Source organism: Dromiciops gliroides, chromosome 6 (assembly GCF_019393635.1).
Source record: "Dromiciops gliroides isolate mDroGli1 chromosome 6, mDroGli1.pri, whole genome shotgun sequence".
NCBI lineage: Eukaryota > Metazoa > Chordata > Mammalia > Microbiotheria > Microbiotheriidae > Dromiciops > Dromiciops gliroides.
In genome coordinates this window covers 265,065,611-265,090,345 of record NC_057866.1, presented here as the reverse complement: position 1 = coordinate 265,090,345, position 24,735 = coordinate 265,065,611, and the positions used below count along the sequence as shown (strand labels likewise).

General features: G+C 44.7%; 1 protein-coding gene across 2 annotated transcripts in view; it reads left to right on the top strand.

Annotated features, from left to right (window-relative positions):
* The window catches only part of INTU (inturned planar cell polarity protein), an 84,284-nt gene extending 60,901 nt beyond the window's left edge, over positions 1 to 23,383 (top strand). The window contains exons 11-17 of one of the 2 annotated variants that reach the window (XM_043973136.1): positions 1,305 to 1,526; positions 6,932 to 7,423; positions 9,179 to 9,276; positions 11,981 to 12,170; positions 13,434 to 13,436; positions 19,095 to 19,252; positions 21,008 to 23,383. In XM_043973136.1, the coding sequence (XP_043829071.1) occupies positions 1,305 to 1,526; positions 6,932 to 7,423; positions 9,179 to 9,276; positions 11,981 to 12,170; positions 13,434 to 13,436; positions 19,095 to 19,252; positions 21,008 to 21,119 (1,275 nt within the window). In that variant the 3' untranslated portion in view covers positions 21,120 to 23,383. The remainder of the gene's footprint in view (positions 1 to 1,304; positions 1,527 to 6,931; positions 7,424 to 9,178; positions 9,277 to 11,980; positions 12,171 to 13,433; positions 13,437 to 19,094; positions 19,253 to 21,007) is intronic. The other variant, XM_043973138.1, reaches the window with a different exon arrangement.
* The last annotated feature ends 1,352 nt before the right edge of the window (positions 23,384 to 24,735 follow it).

The following is a 24,735-nucleotide window of genomic DNA, read 5'->3' as shown; positions in this document are numbered from 1 at the left end:
AAGCTTTTATTTATTAATTATAAGCAGGCGGCGGGGAAAGCCCTAAACTTGGCGTCCTAAGGAACTCTGCAGTCAGACTTCTCTCGGGGCTTGCACTGGGTTGACAGACTAGGTAGGAGTAAGTCATCTCAGAGTTTCCTAGGCTGTTTTCCAGGCAAGGGTCCATTTTCTGGAGGTGTCCTAGCCGTACAACCTTCTTATGGTGACTTGAGAACAAGCAGAGCTTTGGTATCTCGGGGCAGGGAGCTGTGGTCTTTGCCAGGAGGTGGAGGCTTGTTTAATCTTGCTTCCTACAGTGACTCAGGCCAAATCATTTAATCTTCCCCACTCTCAGTTTCTTCATCTACGAGATGAGACCAGAAATATCCGTGCGCTTACCTCAAAGGGCGATATAAAGGTTGGCTATTATGATGATTAACGTGACATGAAAAGGGTATGTTATTTCTCCAGGACCAAACACCAGGTCCTGGGTGTTGCCCGAAGGCCCCCACCCGGCAGGCTATAGCAGGGACTAAAGAACAACTCACATTTGTATTTTGTCTCGTGATTCACAACTTTGTGAGGTGGGTAGTCCACCATTCCAGAAAGGGACAGAGTAGATTGCCCATCATCGCACCACTACTGAGCATGCGAGGCTCTTTGGACTGCAAGACTACTTCCTCTGGCTAAAACCAAGCCGCCTCTAGGGAAACAGATTATTACGAAAATCTAACAAACACCTCCACAAAATGGACCCTTGCCTGGAAAACAGCCTAGGAAACTTTGAGAGGACTTACTCCTAGTCTGTCAAATTACTTTATGTAGGTGTTCAACCCAGTGTAGGCCCCAAGAGTTACAAAGTTACAAACTAAATAGACCTTATTTGTTGTTTAGTCATGTTCATTTTTTTTTGGGGGGGGGGGTCGGTGCAATGAGGGTTAAGTGACTTGCCCAGGGTCACATAGCTAGTAAGTGTCAAGTGTCTGAGGCTGGATTTGAACTCAGGTCCTCCCGAATCCAGGGCCAGTGCTTTATCCACTGCACCACCTAGCCACCACCGACTCCGTTCTTTAAAAGAGATTGAGCTGGAGCAGCTGGGTGGTGCAGTGGATAGAGCACCAGCGCTAGATTCAGGAGGACCTGAGTTCAAATCCGGCCTCAGACACTTGACACTTACTAGCTGTGTGACCCTGGGCAAGTCACTTGACCCCAATTGCCTCACCAAAGAAAAAAGAAAAAAGATTGAACTCTATTGTCCACAACCTAGGAGACAGCTCGAGAGACATCACTTGAGGTGACTTTCCCCCTCCATGCTTCCCTTTCAGGGGTATTTGGTCTGCAGCCACTTGCCAAAGGATGACCTTCTTGATATTGCCACGTACTGTCGGCATTATTGCCTGCTCCCATTAGTGTCAGAACAAAGGATCGGTCACTTGGTCATATGGAGAGAAGTGTTCCCAAGGCACCATCTTCAGCCTCCCTCCGAACCAGATCCCCAAGTCTTTCAAGAGCCCGAGGGAAGATATTTTTTATTAATCGTTGGTTTGGTAAGCTATGCCTCCATTCCTCTTAGAATCACCTCCCTCATCCCCTCCTGGTGTCTGCCCTTCTGAACAGATGGTTAAGCATAAAGGAAAATGCAGAATGTTCACCGGACCAAAGGCTCAGTACTGACAAACATGGTCACTGCGTGCCTTCCAATGAACATTAGGGAACCCTGGTGAAGTGGAGGGGCAGACCCGTTAGAGTCTGCTTAGCAGCTGTCCCCCAGCTACACCTTCTTTCCCTTTGGGCAGTAAAGAGAGCCACGAGAAGAGGGGAAGTGCAGGAGAGCAGAAAATGGGGGATGCCACCACAAAGTAAGGAGTCTGGAAGATGGCTGAAGGGATTCAGAATTCTTGTTAGATTTGTGTGAAGTTCCCAAGTGACTAGATCTTGGGTTCTAAACCTGGAGTCCATGACTTTGGCTTGGGAAAAAAAATTACATCTTGATTTTCACTAACTTCTGATTGAAATGTAGTATTTACTTCGATTATTTTTCTAAAACATGTCGAGAAAGGGTCCATAGGCCTTCACTGGGCTTCCAAAGAGGGTCCTCAGATAGACCTTAGATCCATCTGGCCCGATCTCCTCATTGTGCCGATAAGGAAACTCCAAAGTCACACGACTTTCTCCTGGTCACACAGGGGTTGAATAGCAGAGCCAGGAGGTGGACCCAAGCCACCGGCTGGTACTGCCCTACCATGTTGTCTTGCTGGGTGACCTGTAGCGCTGTCAGGGCAGGGCTGGGTTGGGATTGTTTTCTAATAGTAACCAAAGGTACTTGGTGGGGTCTAGAAGGGAAAGGGAAGAAAAATTATTGTTATTCACATGAATAGGACACTTTTATAGCCATGAGCCTTTTGTATTGTCAGCTGGACAGAACCGGCCTCTAACCTGTGAATGGCCAGAGCCAGACACAGCGGGCTAGAGACAGGAGAATCAGCAATCAAAGGGAAGTTTAATTTTAATTTTCAAAGTGAGGAAAATGGCTTGCAAGCAAGGACAGATGTGTTGGGGCCCAAGGCAGTGTGGGGAGATCTCAGTGCTTACATTTGTAGCTGCACCGTGAGCTGTAGCCCCGACAATGAGGGGTAACAGCAAGAGTGTGACAAGTTTGATTCATTGCAGGACTTTCCAAGTTTGTCAAGTGCTTATCCGAGCTCAGAGAACACCTGGTTAATTATGTGATTCTGCCAGAGGGTGAGATCATCCAGAGGGTGGGTGCAAAGGATTGTTGTTTTGCCAAACTCAGGACACAGCTTGCTCGCTGGGCCTTAGCTCTATAAAACAGGAGGTCTCCTAATATTTTGTCGTTTCCGCTTTTGGCCAAAGGGAGGGGGTCTGAATGATCCCCTACCCTTCTGGCCAATAAAGGAGAGGCAGGTAGAAGCAGAATCTGGCAACTTACTGGGTATGTTAGGAGGAGAGGGGGCAAGAAGTGATGCCTTTGACAGAAACAGGGAAGGTCAGAAGAGCGATGATTTTGGGGGGTAAGATAATAAATTCTGTCTTAAACATGTTGAGTTAGGATAATTCAGCCATTCGGAATATCCAGTCATCAGTTGGTGCAGGACTAGAGAGATCCTAGAGCTGCATGTAAAGAAATGGAAATAAAGAATCAGCGGCATAGAGATATCATTGAAGCCACAGACACTGGTGAGGTCACCAAGCAAAAGAGTGTAAAGACAGGAGAGAAGAAGACTCAGGACAGAGCCTTGGTGGCCAGAGTCAGTTTGTAGAATTGAGATCACAGAGCAGAGGCAATACTGTGGGAGTAAATGAACTCAGGAAGGAAGGAAAGAAAGAAGGAAGGAAGGAAGGGAGGAAGGAAGAAAGGAAGGAAGGGAGGAAGGAAGGGAGGAAGGGAGGAAGGAAAGAAGGAAGGGAGGGAGGGAGGGAGGGAGAAAGGGAGGAAGGAAGGAAGGAAGGGAGGGAGGGAGGAAGAAAGGGAGGAATCATTTGATGGATTCATAAATTGGATAGGAAACATGATACAGGAGGCATGGTATGGCGATGGCTCCCTTCAGCTGTCCAATAGATTTTGTGTCCTACCTTACTGATCATTATTTAAAAGGTAAAGGAGATTATGAGAGAAACTGCTGCCCTCAACCTGATTCCGGACAAAGGGGAGGAATCAATTGCTGGCATTAAAATGACCCAAACTTTGGAGGTGGGTCACCACTCTGCCACAGGAAGAAAGAAAAGTCAGGCATAAACACTACCTGGCATCAATTTTCTGGGCAAGTAGGGAAGGTGAGTAGGGGTCTATTCCTGTGATATCCTCAGCCTAGGGATTCTACCAATGCATATTGACCACTGCCCTGCACCCATGCCATTTAGAGAGCTGCCTCTCAGAGGATCAGGCAGTTACAGAAGGTTCCCCAGGATCCCATAGCCAGTACCTGACAAAGCAGGACTTGAATCCACTGCCCCATGTTGCCCCTTTCCTGACACTTAAGCTGTACTTAATAAATATTTGTGGATTGGTTGTGTGGCATATGCTCTACACTTGGGGAGAGCAGATTTCAAGGGTTCAGAAAAAGAACAGGTAGGACCCAGTGATTGGATACTGTGTAGAAGCAGTGGGCCCAAGAAGGAATGAGAGCACTCAGGATTAAATTCCAAAGACACCAACGTACAATGATTCTGAACAAGAGAAAAGGGGACAACTGCTCAGAGAATTCATGTTATTGTTGTTCAGTTGTTTTTCAGTCGTGTTCAACTCTTTTTTTATCCCATTTGGGGTTTTCTTAGTAAAGTTACTGGAGTGGTTTGCCATTTCCTTCTCCAGCCCATTTTACAGATGAGGAAACTGAGGCAAACAGGGTTAAATGACTTGCCCAGGGTCACACAGCTAGTGTCTGAGGCCAAATTTGACCTCAGATCTTCTTGATGCCAAGCCCAGTCACGGTGTCCACTGTGACACTTAGTTGCCTCCAACTAGAAAAAAAAAAAACAACTATAGAATAAAACAGGGAGTTGAATCAGAATATTGATTGAGGAGATAGCAACAACATACCGAGCTCTCTATGGATTCAAGTCACCTCACCTGGGTGAACAACATTCTAGCAGGTGTGATTACTGAGGCGCCCCCTGTGGTATTTGAAAAGCAGTTTTCAAAGGAAGAATTTCGGGGAGAGGATTGCAAATAATCCATAATTAGAGAAATGCAGGTTCTACCACACATCCATCAGATTGGAAAAATTGGCCAGAAAGAAAGATGCCAAATTTTCAGAGGCTGTGGGGAAACAGCTGTGTGGATGCACAGTTGGTTAAGCTGTGAATTATTCCAGTCATTCTGAGAAGCTATTTGGATCTATGCCCCCAAAGTTATTAAGTTGCCTTTGCCCTTTGACAAGTGATAGCACTATACCCCCAAAAAAATTAAAGAAAGAGAAAAAGGTCTTATAGTACTGAGGCAGTTGGTGGCACAGTGGGTGGAGCCGTAGGCCTGGAGTCAGGAGTAAACTCTTCTTTGTTGCTAGCCTATTCTTTCCTTGTGGTATATCGTATTCCGAGATCTCCTCTTATTTAGGTTAGAAGCTGCCGGGTCTTGTGTGGTCCTCATTGTGGCCCCTTGATACTTGAAACTCTTCTTTCTGGATGCTTCCAGTATTTTTTCTTTGAAATGGAAGCTCTGGATTTGAGCTATGACTTTCTGGGGACTTTTCCATTTGGGGTTTCTTTCAGGAGATAATGAGTGGATCTCTGAATCTTCACTTTCCCTCTGGTTCTAATAGATCTGGGCAGTTTTCATTTGTGATTTCTTAAATTAAAAAGTCTTAAATTTTAAATGTCCAAGCTTTTTAAAAAATCATACTTTTCAAGAAGTCCAGGGATGTTTAATTACTCTCTTCTTGACCTTTCTTCTAGGTCACTTTTTGGTCATAGATATCTTCTGTTTTCTTCTGTTTTTTCAATCTTTTGATCTGCTTCTAATATTTCTTAATGTCTCATAGTCATTGATTTCTCTTTGGCCTTTTCTGTTATTCAGGGAGTTCATTTCTTGGGCAAGGTTTCCCACTTTCTCCTCTAAACTATCTATTCTCCTTTTAGTTCTTTCCTCCAGAGCTTTTATTTCCTTGTTTATTTCTTGCTTCATTTCTTCCAAGTATTTATGTGGTCCTTGTGGAAAACTCATTCTTTTCCCCCTTAGAGCCTCTCCTTGCAGTTGTTATATTGTTCTTTCCTTCTTTAGGAGATCTACATATTTGCAATAATTCTTTGTTACTGTTGATGTTTTTTTAAGTTTTTCTCTTCTCATCTCTCTGATTCACTCCTCTCTCTCCTGCTTTCATTCCTGAATTGGGGCTTTGTTCCAGGACCAGTCTCTGTCCCCTGCTGTACCTTGGGATGTGGGTGGTTGGCACTGCTTGGCATTGCCTGCCCCAAGATACCTGGGCTCTTTAACTGGCCTCCACCTTCCATGCTTGGGCCCCTACGGATCTTCACATTTCTAAGTGCCGGCCTCTCAGGGCTGAGATGCCAAGAGACCTGTGGGCCTGAGATGTCCCAGTCTCATCACAATCTGGGCAGGCTGGTCACTGCCACCATTCCTTATCACCTCCAGAGTCCCCAACCTGGGGCTTTCTGACCATTCTGCACTTTCCTCAGGGGAGTCCTCTGTTCTCGCTGCCTCTGGACACAGGGGTTTGAAGTTGGTAACATCCTAGAACCATGACTAAACAGACAGTTTGTGAAAATTAGAAAAAACTAGTCAGTGGCTACTAAAAGCAAGCACAGCCTGATCAAGAATCAGTCCTGCCAGGCTGCATCCATTCACTTTTCTTACAGTTTCTAGACTGGTAGATAAAGGGAATACTATTGACATGCCCAGATTTCAGCAAAATCTCTCCTGCTGTCCTTGTGGACCACATGGAGAGAAAAGTGGGTAAAGGAGAGGACCGCAAAATAGACTTGGAACTGAAGAAATGCTCAGTCCCAAAGACTAGACCCCACTGGGTCAAAGGCAGGTTGGAGGGAGTTTTTTGGTGAAGTGCTCCCGGGCCCGTCCTTGGCCCTGGGGTCATTTGACATTTCTCTCAACAACTTGGACGAAGCCAGAGAAAATGCTTGTAGGTTTTTCCATGACACAAGCTGCCACATTACATAATATCACCTAATAGTCAGGATCCAAAAGTCAAGTAAATGTTATGAGAGAAAGGGATTTGGACTTCAGGACCAAGGTTTATAAAATAGGGATTATAGGTTATTCCTAACCCAATTATGGAGTGCCCCTCACAAAGGCGGCTCCAGACTGTCTTTGCCTGGTGAGTCTTGCAAATCTAATCAAAACGCATTTCCAGCTCCAAGATTTTGTGACATTAGACAATGCCATTCTACTAAAGATGTTTTTCCAGTAGTCCCTCACACTCTAGTATAACTGGCCTCACTAATTGTTTTTCTACAGAAGCATTACTTGCTGTGTGTGCTGCTAGAGGCTGGAGGGTGCACCTCCAAAGCAGTTGGGCATCCCGGACCAGATTGCATCTATGTGGACCAAGTCAAAGCTACTCTCCTGCGGCTGGAGGGAGTAGAGGCCAGCCTAGAAGCGAGGCTGGCCTCTCCTTCCAAGCCCTGTTTGTCTTGTGCGGACTGGTTCCTTCCCTCCTCCCGGGATAAGCTAGAAAGCTTGACCTCCTCCCCTCTCCTCACCAAGCTCCAACACACCTCCAGAGCCATCACCTCTCCTTCCAGCCGACGGCGGCTGTTCAGCGACCACTCGCTGAAGACGCGTAAGCTCAGTCCTTCCAGAAGCAGTGGGGGCTCCGACAAGGGCATCGAAGGTCCTGGGGACGGGGGTGGCCCCAGCCCGCTCACAACCCCAGATCCGCTCCGCAAGCAGGGAGCGGAAGAAGCTCAGAGTCCGGGAGGGCCACAAGCCAGCGGCGCCCTGCTCAAGGTAAAGGTGGTCACTCGAGGCTCTCCCTCCCCAGTGACCACAGAGGTTTGCAACAGTAGAGCACACCTCATTTAAGGTGGGGCCGGGGGTGGGTGGGGAAGTTCACCATGGTATTGTTAGCAAGAAATGCTAGCAGGGGCAACTAGGTGGCACAGTGGATAAAGCACCTGCCCTGGATTCAGGAGGACCTGAGTTCAAATCCAGCCTCAAACACGTGACACCAGCTGTGTGACCCTGGGCAAGTCACTTAACCCCCATTGCCCCGCCAAAAAAAGAAAAGAAAAAGAAATGCTAGCAGTTCAGAGGGTCCGTGGCCTTCCTGGGTGCTCCAGGAGCAGTGAGCCTTGGCTGAACCTCTCCTTGATCTGTTCAGCCCAGCGTTGTGGAACAGGCAAAGGAAGGGCCAGGGAAGGTAGGGAGCTCTAGAAGAGAGCCGGCCCAGTCGAGACAAGCATGGCTCCTGGAACTCTGCCTGGTTCCCAGAATGACCCACCCATGGCTGCTTTGTCAAGGCTGAAGTTTCAGAAAGCAGCAGGGCAGCATGAAGCTTCCAGTGACTCACTGTGGCAAAGGTGCAGGCAGGATTTGGTTCCCACGGACACCGTCCAGGGATAAGAGGCCCATTATCACCTGGGCCCTGCCTGAAATCTTTCCATTTGGGAAACACTTTTCCACATTGGTGTTTGGCCTCACCTTCCAGAAGCCATAGTTAATGTGAGGAGGTTAATGGAAGAGTGAAAAATAAAAAAGAGGAAGGCAAGGAATGGTTCCTCCGGCATGGCAGGAAGGTCCAAAACTGAGGGCCGTACAAGGACAGGCTCAGAAATGTTGTAGCTAGGGCCCAGGAATAGCATCAGAAAACCATAAATTGGGCAGCTAGGTGGGGCAGTGGATAGAGCACCAGCCCTGGAGTCAGGAGGACTTGAGTTCAAATCCATCCTCAGACACTTAACACTTACTAGCTGTGTGACCCTGGGCAAGTCACTTAACCCTGATTGCCTCACCAAAAAAAAAAAAAAAAAGAAAACCATAAATTATAGGCAAGAAGTGCATGTGAATTTCCTCACCAAATCCCAGGATACCAGAGTTATCTCCAGAAGCCCAGAACGAGACTCTCAGAGTTGGGGAGGTCATCTGGCCTTAAGGCCAGTGGATAGGTTTAGCACAGAGAAGGATACCTTGATCTCTGGAATGCTGCGATCCTAAGTCTCAGCCTCCTCCTTCCCCTCCCACCCCACCCCCACCCCCACCCCCTCCTAATATTTCATGATTTGGTGAACTCCTTCATGTAACTTGTAGTAGCAGCAGCAAATCAAATAGGTTCCAAAAGGATTTGTACCAATTCATGGGTTACAAAGCCATGTGGCTCCTAAGAAAAGCAATGGCCAGCCTTAAGGCTGATTTTGGAGAAACAGCCTTGCCTTGCCATGGCTTGGTACCTGGCCTGCTCCATAGCTTCTTAGTTGGCATTGGAATACTGAGTCAAATGCATGTTCGTGGATGTCTGACTTCCTGTGGCTGTACTGCAGTTATTTTAGCTTAGAATAAACCGAGTCACTCAATTTTAAATTATAGCCTTTTTTTTAAAAAAAACCTCATTCACTTTCAGATACCTATTGCAAATTAACGAGTGTTTTCTTTTGTTGTTGTTGTTCAGTATGAGTATGATGGGCTGTCTTTGTGATGAAGAGGTGGCTGTTTGATTCTGTTCACTAGAGGAAGCAATTAAATTTGGGAATATTGTTTGTTTTCCAGGCCACTAAAAAGAAGGCTACCCTTCCCAATCCTTTTCATTTAGGAAAGCTCAAAAAGGACCTTTCAGAAAAAGAAATGGAACTATTTGATGCCACGAAGTAAGAAACATGTTTACTATTCATTTTCATTAAGTTTTTTGCTTTCTTTGAGTGAGAAAATTCCTAATTGAGAAAGCAGAATTCAGAAGAATGTCTAGCTTTTTTCAGTATCTATGATTGATGATAGAAAATAAGGTAATCTTTGAGAAATAATTTATTGTATCCCACCACCAAGCATATCATCCTATCCATAATATTCATTTAACAAGCAAGCATTAAGCACTTGCCAAGTATGTGACCCTTCACTGAGGAGAATACCAAATGAAAGCCAAATGGTCCGGGGGCAGCTAGGTGGCGCAGTGGAGTCAGGAGTACCTGAGTTCAAATCCGGCCTCAGACACTTAACAGTTACTAGCTGTGTGACCCTGGGCAAGTCACTTAACCCCAGTTGCCTCACTAAAAAAACAAAAACAAACAAACAAAAAAAACAAATGGCCCTTGCCTTCAGGAAGCTTACATTCATTCTATTAGGTTGTAAGAAGAAACAGACATAGACAATGTGTACAGAGTAGATGCAGCATTTGGGAGGAGGAGGAGGAGGAGGAGGAGGAGGAGGGCACCAGCAGTTGAGGGCATCAGGACGGGTTTCCTGTAAGAGGCAGCCATTGAGCTGAGCTTTAAATGAAGCCAGGGAATCTGTAAGTCAGAGGAGAAGGGGAAGAGGACCCCAGACATGGGGGCCATTAGTGCAGAGGCCTAGCGAGGGAGCATCCCAGACAGGGAACAGCAAGTACCCCAGGAGGGTACATGGAGAAAGGCTGGGGCCGATCATAAAGGAGGGTAAAACCCAAAGAGGAGTTTGTATTTTTTCAGAGAGGCGATATGGAGCCCCAAAAGGGACAAAACAAGGGATCAGTCAGATGGGCAGGGACCGCACGCCTTGTAGGGGAGGCTGAGGTTTCTTGGTCTTGGGAGTTCTGAACCACCGCAATACAGGACTGTGTGGATCAGGTGTCCACATGAAGTTTGGCATTCACACAGCAGCCCTCTGAACCTTTTAATACAATCAGTTTGGAGGGATGGAAACAGGACAGGACCTAGAGAAGATACCCGGAGATGATCAGTGCTTTGCTATGTGTTTGGGGTAGCAGAACTCCAGGTTTGTGGTTCTATTGGGAGCAGCTGTGGCCAATCCCAGAGGAGGGATCCGTGGCAGGCACCCCCTCTTCCACGCTCTGACCTCATGGCCAGCCCAGAGGAGCCAGCCCTGCTGGACCCTCCTCCTAATCCACCACCTGCCGCCCTCCAAACATGCCTGGAGCTTCAGTCAGATGACCAAGGCCCAAGTGTCTGGCCTTTTTCCCTAAAGCACACACTTTGTAGACTAACAGTCATTTATCTCATAGCTCCGATAAAGCTGGTGACCTTAAAAGCTGTGGAGCAACCCAGCTCACTCTCGTGCGTGCTCTTTCTGCCCCTCTCTCTCTCTCTCTCTCTCTCTCACACACACACACACACACACACACACACCCCAAGACCAGAACTGTACTGAAAGATGTCCATAAGAGAAAGGAGACCAAGAAAAGGGGTTCACAAGGGAAACAAGTACAAACCTCAGTAAAAGGACCTGTACCCAATAAGCACGAGAAAAGCCCATGAAGGAAAAATATGAGTAGACAGAAAAAAACACCAAGCACAGTGAAGGAATAATATGGCTGAGAGAAGCTCAAGAGGTGAACCCAAAGACAGTCATTTCATAGCAAGCCAAGCCACAGAGGAGGAAAATGGTTTAGCCTTAATGACTGCAAGAAAGTCTGGAAAAAATGAAGTGAGAGATCAAAAATGAAAGGGAAATAAGGTCTCTGGAGGAAAAATTGGAAGTAATAAACAACTTAGAACAAAAGATGCAAGTCTAAGCAGTGAACTCTCTGAAAATTAGAATGGAGCAGACAGAGCTTAATGACTCCAGAGGACAGGAGAAAATGTAAGCTGTCTACTATCAAAAATTCACCTGGAAAACAAGTCAAGGAAAGATAATTTAAGAATAATCAGACCTTCGATGACCAAACAAGAAAACAAGATATCATATTTCAGGAAATTATAAAAGAAAACTACTATTAGACTCAGAGGGCAAAGTGAAAAATAGGAGAGAAAAATCCTAAAAGAAACCACAAACTGAAAACCCTTAGGAAACATCATAAACAAAATCCAGAACTTTTGGATCAAAGATGAATAGTGAAAGTAGCCTTAAAGAAAGGCTCAAGTGCCAAGGAACCACAATCAGAGCATGCACATATATTACAGTTATGTTTATTTGTTTCTTCATATAGACACAGAAGTATACATATAGGTTTACTTGTTGTTTCCTCCAATACTTAAGAGTAAAGACTTTCATTTTTGTCTAGCATCCCAGACATCAATACATCCCTGGCACTACGTAGTACTTAGCCAAATGCTTATTGATTTCTTTTCTTCTTATAGTCACTGTAGTCTCATAGGTAGTAGAGGTAAATATGGCTCAAGCAAATCTTTAATTAGAACTGTGGTAGGAAAAAAAGTATTTAACCAACTTGTATTGTTTGATAGAGATATCAAATCAATGTCAAATGACACCAGTACAATTTCCCGTACTGTAGACTAAACCTTAGGTTCTTGCATGATTAAAATGACCTGATAAATCAAGCAACATCAATTAAAGGGGAAGAGAGAATTAACTGTCTGATTCTAAGAAATACACTTGTTTCCTCTTTTTTTATTTTCCAAGGTTGACATCTGGCACTGAGAACACACTTTTTCATTACGTTGCCTTAGAAACAGTACAAGGAATCTTTGTCACTCCAACTCATGAAGAGGTGGCACAGCTCAATGGTTCTATCCACCCTCAACTAATAAAGAATTTCCATCGATGCTGTCTTTCCATTCGTACAATCTTCCAGCAGTCCTTGATGCATGAGGTATGTTAATGCTTGTTTGTGACCATAGTTAACCTTTGATTCTCAGAGCTCACAATATTCTCCCTTTTCAACATGCTCCAAGAGCAGGAATTGATTGTCCTCTCCTTCCCCCTCCTCCTTGTGCCCTATCCCCGGTCCCACTTTCACTATCAAACTCTGAAAAAGTGGTATAGATACACCCTGGTTTCTGTCCTCATCACTGTAAAGAAAATGCTCTCTTGAGATTATCAGTGACCCCCAATTGTCAAATCCAGTTGTACTTTAATCAGTCTCCATTGTCCTTATGTATAAAAGAAGACTAGAAATAGAATTATATTACTAGATAGTGAAAGGCAGTTGAAGAGAAAACGAGCCTGCAAATGGGCTAAACCAAGACAAATTAAACCAAGAACATTTGTGGACAAAACAAAAAGTGGACAACAAACAGACCCGAAGTGGAACAGATCTGCTGAAATTTTGATAGTGACCTTTCATCATTTGTAGCAAACTACAACCGCTCTGTATGGACCTATCCCCTTCAGTACCTGAGAAAGGTCAGCTGGTCAGTGAACATTTATTAAATATTTCATTTGATTCAGGCACTGGCCTAAGTGCTAGAAATACAAATACAAGTAGGAAGGAAGACAGCTTCTGCCCTCAAGGACCTTTCATTCTCTGGGGGAAAGACAACACATCAAAGGAAGCTGTGGGTGAGGGAGGGGAAGAGATGAAGGTGCCCCCTTGAAGGCATACTTAGAGAAAGTCCCGGAGAATCAGGCGCATAGCATGGGGAGGCACCAGAAAGTGATGAAGGCCAGAACCTAAGTCCACACATGGGCAGAAGCCCCTCTGCTGGAGGCAACACGATTTTAAAAGCACAGGGGGATCTGTTCTCTAGACAGCACAAAAAGAAGATGCCAGAAGAATGAAGAAAATCATACCCAAAAATACAGTGGAGAAGAATGCGGCAGCCTCTGCAGCACATGCCTTTTTTTCTTATTTCTATAAAATCTTAAAGAAAGATGAGGCCAACAGGCTTCCACTGGTGATTTTCTATGGCAGGGCTTCTTAAGCTTTTCCCACTCACAACCCCTTTTTGCTGAGAAATTTGTATGTGATCCCGGGCATATGGGTATATAAAATAGGTATGCATAACCTTGTCCTGGTGCCAAGTTTTTCATGGCCCCCACATTCAGTTACATGGTGACCCAATATGGGGTTGCACCCCATATGAGTGAGTGAGTGAGATGTACCTGCTTGTGCCTAAGGAAGAGATGTGTAGAGAAGGTAAGAGCCAGGAAGGTTCACCCACTGATTTTAGAATAGCATTAGGCTGTCTGGAATGCAGTGTAGCCCCGAACATTCTCTCCTGACAGACGGGACCACAGAGCACTTTGTTCAGTGATCAGCTGAGTACTAACAACAAGTCATCACTGAATGTCCTTACGGCATTTTAGGTAATAGCCAAACAAAAGGATTCCCCATTAGTGGTGAGAAGGTCTAGTACTTTATTTCAGAAATTTTTAACCCAATGTCCACAGATTCCTGTGAACTTGGACAAGAAAAAAAGAATACATCTTTACTGCAATATGATTTATTTCCTTTGTAATTCTATATATTTTATTTTATCCATTAAAAAAGTTCTGAGAACTAGGCTTCCCCAGGCCACCAAAGGATTCCACCCTACAAATAAAATGTTAAATCTGTTTTTTTCTAAAATAACATAGTATAAATTGTTCTGATCCCAGATGCTATAAATAGCTTTTTCTACAGCAATGCCTAAAAGATTGGTTTAACCATCCAAGCTTTACTAAGAACAAGGAGGACTAAAAAAGACAGGTCACCAGGCATAAGACTGTAGTCCATCACATTATTCTATCAGTCAGTATCTTATACAGGCACTACAGCTGGGCAGTAAATTGGGTCCAGAAATAAGTAGAAGGAATAGTGGTGTGTTGGTAAGTGCTTCATTATCAATGCTCCAGAGGAGAAAATGTATGTAGGATATACTTCTAAGTTTAATCAGCATCCTTAACGTGTTTTCCATCACTTTCATAAGTCTAGACAATCAACAAAAAGATAAATCAAGCCCTGATTTGTGTTGTTGTTCAGTGGTGTCAGATTCTGTGACCCCATTTGGGGTTTTCTGGGCAGAGATACTGGACTGTTTGCCATTTCCTTTTCCAGCTCATTTTAGAGATGAGAAAACTGAGGCAGACAAGGTTAAGTGGTTTGTTCAGGGTCACACAGCTAGTAAGTGTCTGAGGCTGGATTTGAACTCATGAAGATGAGTCTTCTTGACTTCAGGCCTGGCAGTCTATCCTGTGCCACCTAGCTGCTCTGATCTGTAGTTTTGGCTGATTTCCAAGGTGTAAATGCTCAAGCTAAAAATCTAACAGTCATTCAAGCTGACTGCCCTGAGAAAGAGATGGGGTCGGCAGCGTCTGGGAAATGGACCCTGAATAAATAAGTCACCAAAAATGGGTGTCACGTGGCTAGAGATTGTAGACAGGCACCGTATACTTGCCTTCCAAATAGTGAGGACTGGCAGCAGACTGAAAGGGGGCTTCCCAAGGAGTCAATAAAAGAAGAGTCCTGGAAGAATAGAAATGACAGAGAGCCCAAAGGTGGACAGAAGCGCCCATGCTGGGCACTGGCAGCCTGCAGCACGCTCCCAACAACGGGATGCTTTGTGTGAAAGGAACACATTGTCCAGACTGTGTCTGACCCACAAGTGAGCGAGGCCCTGCTGCCTGTTTGGCGGGAGGGCAGGAGCTGTAAGTGACCTCAGAGGTCATGAAGGCCATCCCCCTCACTCCACAGCACTGAGAGCCAGAAAGGGAAAGAGTGTAGACTCACCTAAGGTCACAGAGTTAGGAAATGGCAGAGCCATGCTTCAAAATAAAGCCTTTAAATCCAAATCCACTGAGGCCTGGGTCTCTGGCCCCTCCGGATGGGAGCACTTTCTAAGCCATCTCTGCAATTGCAGCGCTGTTTACAGTGCTATTAAATGACAATGAACGGAGCCAAGAACAGCCCTCTGCGGCTTACAAAGGATAAACAGCCAAAGGTTCTTTTGTGACTGGCTATGTACACACAGTGAGTCTGGCCTCCCAAGAAGGAAAGTTAAACCTATGTGCAATGCTCTGTGTGTGTGTGTGTGTGTGTGTGTGTGTGTGTGTGTGTGTGTGTGTGTGCGCGCGCGCATATGTATAAGCAGTGCCAAGCTCAGCTCATTGGCTCTCCTGGAGCAATGTGGTCCTAATTCCCAGATCCGGGGAAATAGGGAGACTTGGGCACTAGCCTTGATTTTGTCCCTAACTCACTGTGTGACTTTGGGCAAGGTAATTAATGTCCCTAACCATCCTTAACTCATCCCCAATCCCCCTTAAAAGTCTAAAGTCGGGGGCGGGGGGCGGCTAGGGTGCAGTGGATAAAGCACTGGCCCTGAATTCAGGAGTACCTGAGTTCAAATCCGGCCTCAGACACTTGACACTTACTAGCTGTGTGACCCTGGGCAAGTCACTTAACCCCCACTGCCCTGCCAAAAAAAAAGTCTAAAGTCACATTATTTCCATTGTTACTCATAAGCCCCATTTCTATTTAGCAAGAGCATAATAACTATTTTAAACAAATGCTCTAAGATTCAGTGCATAGAATTTCAGGGTTTGTTTAGAAACACTTTTTTGGGTTTTAGGGTTATTTTCTTTCATGTTTTAAATTTTGAACTTAAATACCTAAGACAGAGTATATATACTGAACATAAGACAGAGACCCAAAGAGGATTCTGTATGAAACTATAAATCTCCATTTCATGCCTCTTGCTTTTTTAAATAGTAGATAACAGGGGCAGCTAGGTGGCGCAGTGGATAAAGCACCAGCCCTGGATTCAGGAGGACCTGAGTTCGAATGTGGCCTCAGACACTTGACACTAGCTGTGTGACCCTGGGCAAGTCACTTAACTCTCATTGCCCTGCAAAAACAAACAAACAAAAAAATAGTAGATAATAAATGCACGTTTGCCTCAAACCTGTGCTGCTCCTCTGTACTTCCTTCTGAATTTCCTTCTGTTCTCCTCCGTGCATTCTTTCATTGGATCACTTTTTTTGACATTACTCCTGCTGAAGACACCAAGGTTTTCAAAGCTGTTTTCTTTGCCTCGTTGTTTCCCTTGTATAAACCCTTCTCCTTGATCTATTCCCTTCATTATGCATCAATTCCTATCGCCTAGGATTCTCTGAAATTGCCTCTTTGATCCTTTCTTACAGAACAATAATATTACATTTATAAACCACAGTTTATTCAGCCATTCCCAATTCTCAAAAAGGTCATCTAAGGTATTCCCCACCTTACATCCTAGTTCTTTCTTAGAATGGGATTCCTTCGGGATCAAAAAATGTGTTCCGGGGCAGCCAGGTGGGGGGGTGGATAGACCCGCCCTGGATTCAGGAGGACCTGAGTTTAAATCCGGCCTCAGACACTTGACAGTTATTAGCTGTGTGACCCTGGGCAAGTCACTTAACCCCCATTGCCTCACCAAATTAAAAAAAATTTATGTGTTCTGATAGTGACTATTCCCTCCCCGGTTTTATCTTCCCTTTTAATCACTACCCCCTCCTCCATACCCCCTACATACATTTCCCTGATGAGTTTTGTATATTTGTATGGGGACATCAGAGTCTGTCCAACCACTTCAGATGAGAGGGAGGTTCACCTAATTCCCAGTCCCTGCTTCCCTCTCCTTGTTTTAATGTTCTCCACACCCCAGTTATGACAAGTAGCCAAGTGCCACCCTCTTCTTCCATCTATCTACACTAGCGTATTCCTCCTTTTATTGTCCCTTCTTTTTCTCATCTACAAACACTCCAAGCAGAACCAATCCTCCCCCCAGCCTTAGTTAACTCTCTCAGTACCCTTTGAAGACATGAAAGGTATGACAGGACACGTGTTTCTTCTTCCCACCCCCGATTAGACTGTTAGCACCACATCATCACACAAGCTCCTTCTAGTTACTCAGATCAATTTATCCTTCCCAGTTTCCATTGGCTCTTCTGTTTGAATTTCAGAGTTCCTATTCAGAGTTAGTCTTTTCAGCAGGAAGGTTTGAAAGTGAACTCTATTGCATTAAAAATCTACTTTCTCCCTATAAGGTTTTATCGAGTTGTGCAGACTAAGTTAGTATTCATTCTGAGACTATCATTTTTTTCTTTTTATTTTCAGTTCCAGATTCTTTTCCTTCCTCCACCCCCTCCCTCATCCATTGAAAAGGCAAGAAATATAATACTCATTGTAGATGTGAAGTCATGCAAAATATATTTCCACATTAGCCATATTGCGACAACAACAACAAAAAAAAAAAAAAAGGAAAGGGGAAGTCTATCACTTTTGCCTTTCCAAGATCTCTTTTGGTTTTTACTAGAAGCTCCTAAATTCTTTGTGAGCCTAAATACAGTTCCTTGGTATTAGAACTGTTTATTTCAGGATGCTTATGGTAATTTTTTTTATGTAAGAGCTCTAGATTTTAGTTATAGGTATTCCTGGGACTTTTCTTTTGGGGTTTCCTTTCTGGAGGCATAAATTAGTAGAGTTTTTCTTTACTTTGCTCTCTGGTTCTAATAGAATTGGGTTCTTTTATGATTTCTTGAAATATGGGAGACAGGCTTCTTTAAAATCATAGTTTAAAAGGAATCCAGTGATTCATAAATCATCTCTCTTTGTCATGCTTTGTAGGTCAGTTTTTTACATCAGCTATCTTAAAATTTTTCATCTGTATTTTCAGCTTTTTTCTTTTATTCTGATAGTTTCTGTTGTCTCATGGAGTCTTTGATTTTTGTTTGATTTATTCTAATTTTCAGAGAGTCCATTTCTTGGGCAAGATTTGCCACTTTCTCTTCTGGTCTTTATTTTCCTTCTACCTCTTTCCTCCAGAACTTCTATTTCATTTTTTTATGTCTTGCTTCCTTTATTCTAGCTATTCATGTAGTCTTTGAGGAAAAATCAGTATTTTTTGTTTGAGTCTTTACAACAAAATTATTTTGGGGGAAGCTCATTATATACTATAATTTTTATATTGGTTAATACTTTCTTTGATTTATTTACCTTCTAAAACAGCTAGGTGACACAATGTGTAGAGCACTGGGCCTGGAGTCAAGGAGACCAAAGTTTCAACCCAACCTCAGATGCTTACTAGCTGTGCGATGCTATGTGCCTCAGTTTCCTCAACCATGAAATGGGGATAGTAGTAGCACCTGCCTCCCAGGGATAATATTTATAAAGCACTTAACACAGTGCCTGGCCAGATAGTAGGTGTTGAATAAATGCTTATTCCCTTCTCCTTCATGCCCCCCTCCAGACTGAGGGTTTATTCCAGGCCCATGTGGTCTCTCCTCAGTTCTGCTCCTGGGTGGCATGGTCAGCTTTGCCTTTTCTTTCCCTGGCACTTTGTGACCATTCTCAAGCTTTCCCACAGGATGCCTCCACTCTCGCCGCCTCTTAACACAGAGCCCTTGCAGGATATACGTGTCCTTGGCCCCTCTCTGGTTCTGTGGCAATTCACCAGATTTATCTGTTTTGTTTCTTGATCAGACACAACTAAATGGCTGGTTTTCTCAACCCTCCCTTCTGTTTCCCTTCTCTGTTTCTGGTATGTACTTTAGAGGAAAGTTGGGTTTAAAACCATGCATTCACTCCAAGGTTGAAATGAAGTGTTATTTCAAACAGGCTTCAAAAAGTGAAACTTGGAAATAACATTTGGGAGAGAAAACGAGAATAATGTTCAGAGTGCTAGATCTTCAAATGTCCTAGAGAATCAGCCTCTTGAAGTTGCTTCTGTGAAATATTTGGCCACTCGTTTGTCCTGTGAGTCCTGTTCATTCATTAAACATCCCTGTACATGGGCGGATAATTTGCTTTTTATGAATAAATGCTTCTCCCATTGACTTACAGAAGAAGAAGGCCCTTAGTGTTAAAGATAATTCAGAGTCTACTCATGCTGCATCCTCCCTCAATCCTGTGAAAGAACATGGCGTCTTATTCGAATGTTCCCCTGAAAACTGGACAGATCAGAAAAAACCACCTCCAGTTATGGCTTACTGGGTTGTAGGGTAAGTGGAGATGATGTCTTGGGAAAACTATTTAGAAACTGGTTTGGGGTGCTTGGGGACGCACATGAATTGGAACAAAGGAGACTCGTCCCATGTCTACCAGAGTGGGCAATTTGTGGGGGGTGTAAACCCCAACTTGAGAGGCAGGATGAATGGAGAGCCAGATTCAAAGTCAAGAAGGAAAGAAAAGGAAGGGGAAGGGACAGAGGAGACCAACTCTGCCAGTAGGCTATGTGATCCTAGGCAAATGATGTGACCTCTCAGTGCTCCAGGGGACAAGTGTTTAGACTGTACGGAGAATGTGCTACAAACCAGCCATGGGTAGAAAGAGATTCCTACCTTGCTGTTCCCTCTACCAGAGTAGTCCTGGGTGTAGCTGTTGGTGCTGGCACCTCCCTGTCAGCAGGGATGAGCCAACATAGACTTTTTTTTTAACATTTTCCTATCACTTTTTAAAATCTAGGCAATCCACAAAATGAGAAATAAACCCTTGATTTGTAGTGTTCACTGACTTCCAAAGTGTAATTGTTCATGCTGGAAATTAAACCATCCGTCTAAGCTGACTCCAGCACACTCCTTTTTTAAAAAAAAATAATAAACATTTTTATTTAAAGTTTTGAGTCGCAAATTCTATCCTCCCTCCCCTCCCTCCCCGAGGCAGCAAGCAATTAGATATAGGTTATACATGTGCAGTCCTGTAAAACATTACCATATTAGTCATTTTGTACCAAACTTTTGAGTAAGGACATGACACAGATAGGTTCTGTGTGAAGAGGAGGCAGGAGAACTCTAGGAAGTTGTGCCCCTAGCCCAGAAGGGAAGTAAGAGAAAGGCTTCTTGGATGAGAGTTACCCAATCATCTGTCTGAGAGGGAGGCAGAACAGAGGCCTTCAAACCAGGACAAAGTCCTTTGATGGAGAGAGAGAGCTCTGGCTTTAAAGACCCCAAGCCAGGGCAGCTAGATGGCGCAGTGGTTAAAGCGCCAGCCCTGGATTCAGGAGTACCTGAGTTCAAATCCGGCCTCAGACACTTGACACTTATTAGCTGTGTGACCCTGGGCAAGTCACTTAACCCCCATTGCCTGAAAAAAAAAAGACCCAAAGCCAAACCTGGCCTTGGTGGCCTCAGACACGTCCCTCAGGCTCTCAGGGCCTTGCCCCCCCCCCCCCCCCCGCCATATAAATCAAAGGAATGGACTGGAGGAGCCCAGGGCTCTGAATTTATCTGTGACTGAACCTCTTGTTACAGCTAGAGCGATGAAAGTCCTGGTTTTCATTGGTGGTCTTTAAAGAAATCCAAATAAAATGTTAACCTCCCTCCTACCATAAAACTGAGAATAAACCGGCCACATTATTGAACTTGGCTGATACTGTACAGTGAAGGCCAAGAACGCGGCCCCGAGCGAGGGAGTGTCACACAAATTCCCCAATTAATATGATGAAGCTTGGAGGGGGAAGCTCAACTCATCATTTTTACTACAAGGGAAATCATGCTACGTGTTTAATGCTTTAAAGAAAACCAAGGGGATAAGTAATAAATATCAGTAAAAATGGGTCCCTTCCCCTCCAGAGCGATGAAGAGCATTGAGCCAATATAGAAATGGATGGTCTCAGGGAAGTCTGCTGGCCCCTGCCCCTTCCTCTTGTTTCGTAGCAGCTTTTGAGCTGTGATAAATCCTTCCAAGCACAGACTGAGACGAGTGAAAGTAAATCATGTGTCCTTCCTGAGTTAGCCTGGGCTTCTTTTTCCTCACAGGAGACTCTTCTTAGAGCCCAAACCTCAAGAACTCTATGTGTGTTTTCATGACTCGGTCACTGAAATCGCCGTCGAATTGGCATTTAAACTGTCCTTCGGCTTGGCCACGTGATGCGCCTTCCCGGTCCTCCAGGCACGCCTCGGAGCAGCCATCAGCAGAAACACCGACACCTACCCTGAGATGGCAGCATCTTTAATGTGTCCTGGAAACAACTTTAAATGGTCCCGGAAGGTACTCGCCATTCTCATTAAATGCAGGACGCTTGAAAGGATACTTCATGTGTATAGGAAGATGGAGTTGTTAATTTATTGTCATTGTATTATATGTGTTGTTTTGTTGTATATTTTGAAATAATGTGTATGGGGCAGCTAGGTGGTGCAGTGGATAGAGTACCCACCCTGGAGTCAGAAGGACCTGAGTTCAAATCTGGCCTCAGACACTTGACACTTATGAGCTGTGTGAACCTGGGCAAGTCACTTAACCCCAATTGCCTCACCAAAAAAAAAAAAGAAAAGAAAAGAAATAATGTTTATAAAATTTAATATCAAATTGCCTTTGGGAAGAAAATATCATGGAAAATCTCCAAAATCATGTTATCTTTGCCTTGTGGCTAATATTGATAAGACGGGTGCAGGACCAGGAGCCAGGCGGCCTGTGCTCTGGTCCCAGCTTTTCTCCGAGCAGTAGTAGGTCTCCACACAAGACCCTGAGGCGCTGTTATCATGAGAGTAAATCACAGGATTGGACTAACTGGATTCTAATGCGCCTTGCAGCCTTCTGGGCCTCTGTTTCCCCATAAGCTTGAATATTGGTAATTTCTGTCCAGTCTTCTTTCCGAGGCAGGTATTAAAACCTCACCAATGGGGCAGCTAGGTGGCGCAGTGGATAGAGCACCGGCCCTGGATTCAGGAGGACCTGAGTTCAAATCCGGCCTCAGACACTTAACACTTACTAGCTGTGTGACCTTGGGCAAGTCACTTAACCCCAATTGCCTCACTTAAAAAAACCTCACCAGTTCAAATCTCCTTTTCCCTACAATCAGGAAAGGGTCAGAACAAAAACCACGTAGTCTTCACCCCTCCAGTCATTGGGTTTTAAAACTGCCTGCTAGGAGCAGGATTTTTTCTGTTTCCTGAGTAGATGTATCCTGTTTTTACACAGTAGACACCTTCCTGAAAAGCCACATATAGATCAGCTTTCTGAAAACCAAGTTCTTTATTACACACAATATGATTCCCAGTTATAGGAATCCCATGGGCAAAGTTAATCCCGTTGGTTTAAAAAAAAAAAAGCATCCACCTTTGATTCATCTGTCTTGCAAGTTTCCAACGTGGTTTTCTTTAATTAAGACACTCTTATGGTATTATAGGATTCATCTTAGCCTTTAGTAGAAAAGAATATTAAGAAATCTTGATGCTAGAATTTCCCCTAACTGAGAAAGCTGTGTGGGGGGCAGTAAAGAAGCCTAGCAAAGGTGGCAGCCCTGCATGGCTGTGTGGCCTGTGCGCAGCCCCCTTGGGGCGCAGGGCGGGACTCCAGTTGGGTTTCCTCATAGCCTGGAACTAGAGAAGGGCTACCAAGACCCCCACGCTGGGCCGCATATCTCCAGCAGCTCCCTCTGCTTCTCTTCCAGAACCTCAGGCCATGGGGTTTCATTAGCTGGGGAGTAAAGCCTGGAGATGATCTATTATATCCGTGTATTCAGATTGTTTCGTATATTTGGATCCTTAGTGCCTGGTGCATAGTAGGAACTTCACATGTGCTTGCTGATGGATTGATGGGGAAGGTAGACACCGCAGAGGCCTAAGGAAGTTGTCTGAGGCCACTAGCTGGCCAGGGTCAGGATCAGGGTCTTCCTTCAGATGAATGCAGCCCGCAGCAAACTGCACGGCACGGACGCGTGTCTGAGCTCATGCAGAGCTCGGGCCATGGGAAAGTGTCAAGTAGAGGGGGAGTCCTGGCCTTGGGGGCAGAAGAGATCCACTTGAGTTACACACACACATGTACACGTGTGTGCATTGTGTGCGTACCACATGTGTATTACACACCATATAAGTATCCGTGTATAAATGCACCGCATGTGTTTGTGCGTGCATATACACACATGTATACACATATATGCACATTACAGTATGTCTATGCACGCCAGTCATTTATGCGTGTCTATGCAGAGCACATATGTGTATGCACACACGTGTACACAGGTGACTGTGTACACACACACATTGGCTGCATATGACCATAGACAGTATTGCTATGAGCTTGTTTTCTCTTCTCTTTTCAAACTGTTGGCTTTTTTCTCATGACTTTCCTGCATTGCTCTTATTTCTCTTTCCATTCTTTCCTCCATCTCTCTAAATCTTCCTTCTGCCTCTCCTAGTTTCTCTTCAAAGTCCCTTTTGAGAGCTGCCATGGCCTGAGACCAATTCATATTTTTCTTGGAAGCTTTGGATTTTGGAGCTTTGACCCTATTATCTTCTTCTTCTGAGGGTGTATTCTGATCTACCTTTCCCCCAAAGAAGTTTTTGATGGTCTGCTGCTTTCTCTGCCTGTTCATCCTGGCTTACTATTTCTTGGCTTTTAACTCCTTAAAGTGTAGCGCTGCTTCCAAGACACAGTTTCAAGCTACAGGGTAGCCCAGGGGGTGATTGGGCTTCTTCTCAGCCTGCCTGGCCTGTGAGTAACCACTGCACTTTCTCTTTGACCCGGAAACAGAAGTTTGATTGAACTCTGATTCTCTATGGTCAAAAGCTTGACGTGCCTGTGCCCCTCCCCCACTGGGCCACCACCACTCGATTCAGCCCACTGGTTCAGAACCAGAGCACTTCACCCCAACTCCAGCAGAGACTGCCTCCTCTTCACCCCGGCCTACCGCCGAACCCCCTCAAAGAAAGTCTGTGATCAAAGCCTCAGAAGCTGCTGGCGCTGAAGACGCTGACAGGCGCTAGAAGCCCTGTCTGTTCCTGGCTGGGTCTGGACTGTGCACTGAGCTGTTCAGCCTGATCAGTAGGTGATCGCAGTTGCCCTTTTTTGCTGAAAAATAGTCTCACTCTGTTCTTGTGCGCATTAGGCTGCTCTGGGTTTGGGGTTTTTTGGGTTTTTTGTTTTAACCGCATTATTTGGGAGTGAGTGGATGGGTTTATCTGGAGCTTGTGGGAGTCACAGCCTCTCCTCCACCATCTTGGCTCTGCCTCCTGTTTCCTCTTCTATAAACAGGAGTAGGGACCTCACTGGGCAATTATGAGCATCAAATGAAATAATGTTTGTAAAGGGTTTTGTGCCCTGAAGAGACCTAAATAAAGATCAACAATTATAATCATTCTAATTGTATCAATGAGAATCCTTTTCTTAAAAAATTTATTTAATGCAGTTTTGTTCTTCACAATGGCTTTTGGAAGCAAAAAGGAAAAAAAAAAAAAGGATCCCCAAGTGCATCCAAGTGAAGACCAGTATGTGAGGGCAGCATCATTTCAGTTTTTGATTCCCAGGGGCCAGTGAAAGGGTTACTTGCCGGGTATCCAGCACTGAAGATGGATTGCCCATATTGACCCCTGAAACCAAAAACTCTTTGACAGTCACAACCAGGCTACAGCTCTGGCTGACCTGGCACTTCATCCAAGGGAAAAAAAGGGTCAGTTTGGCAGTGTGCATTCTAGCTGGAAAGAGAGACATGTGGTTCCTTTGGGCAATGTGAAAACCTTCTCAGACTGAGATATTAGACACCCCA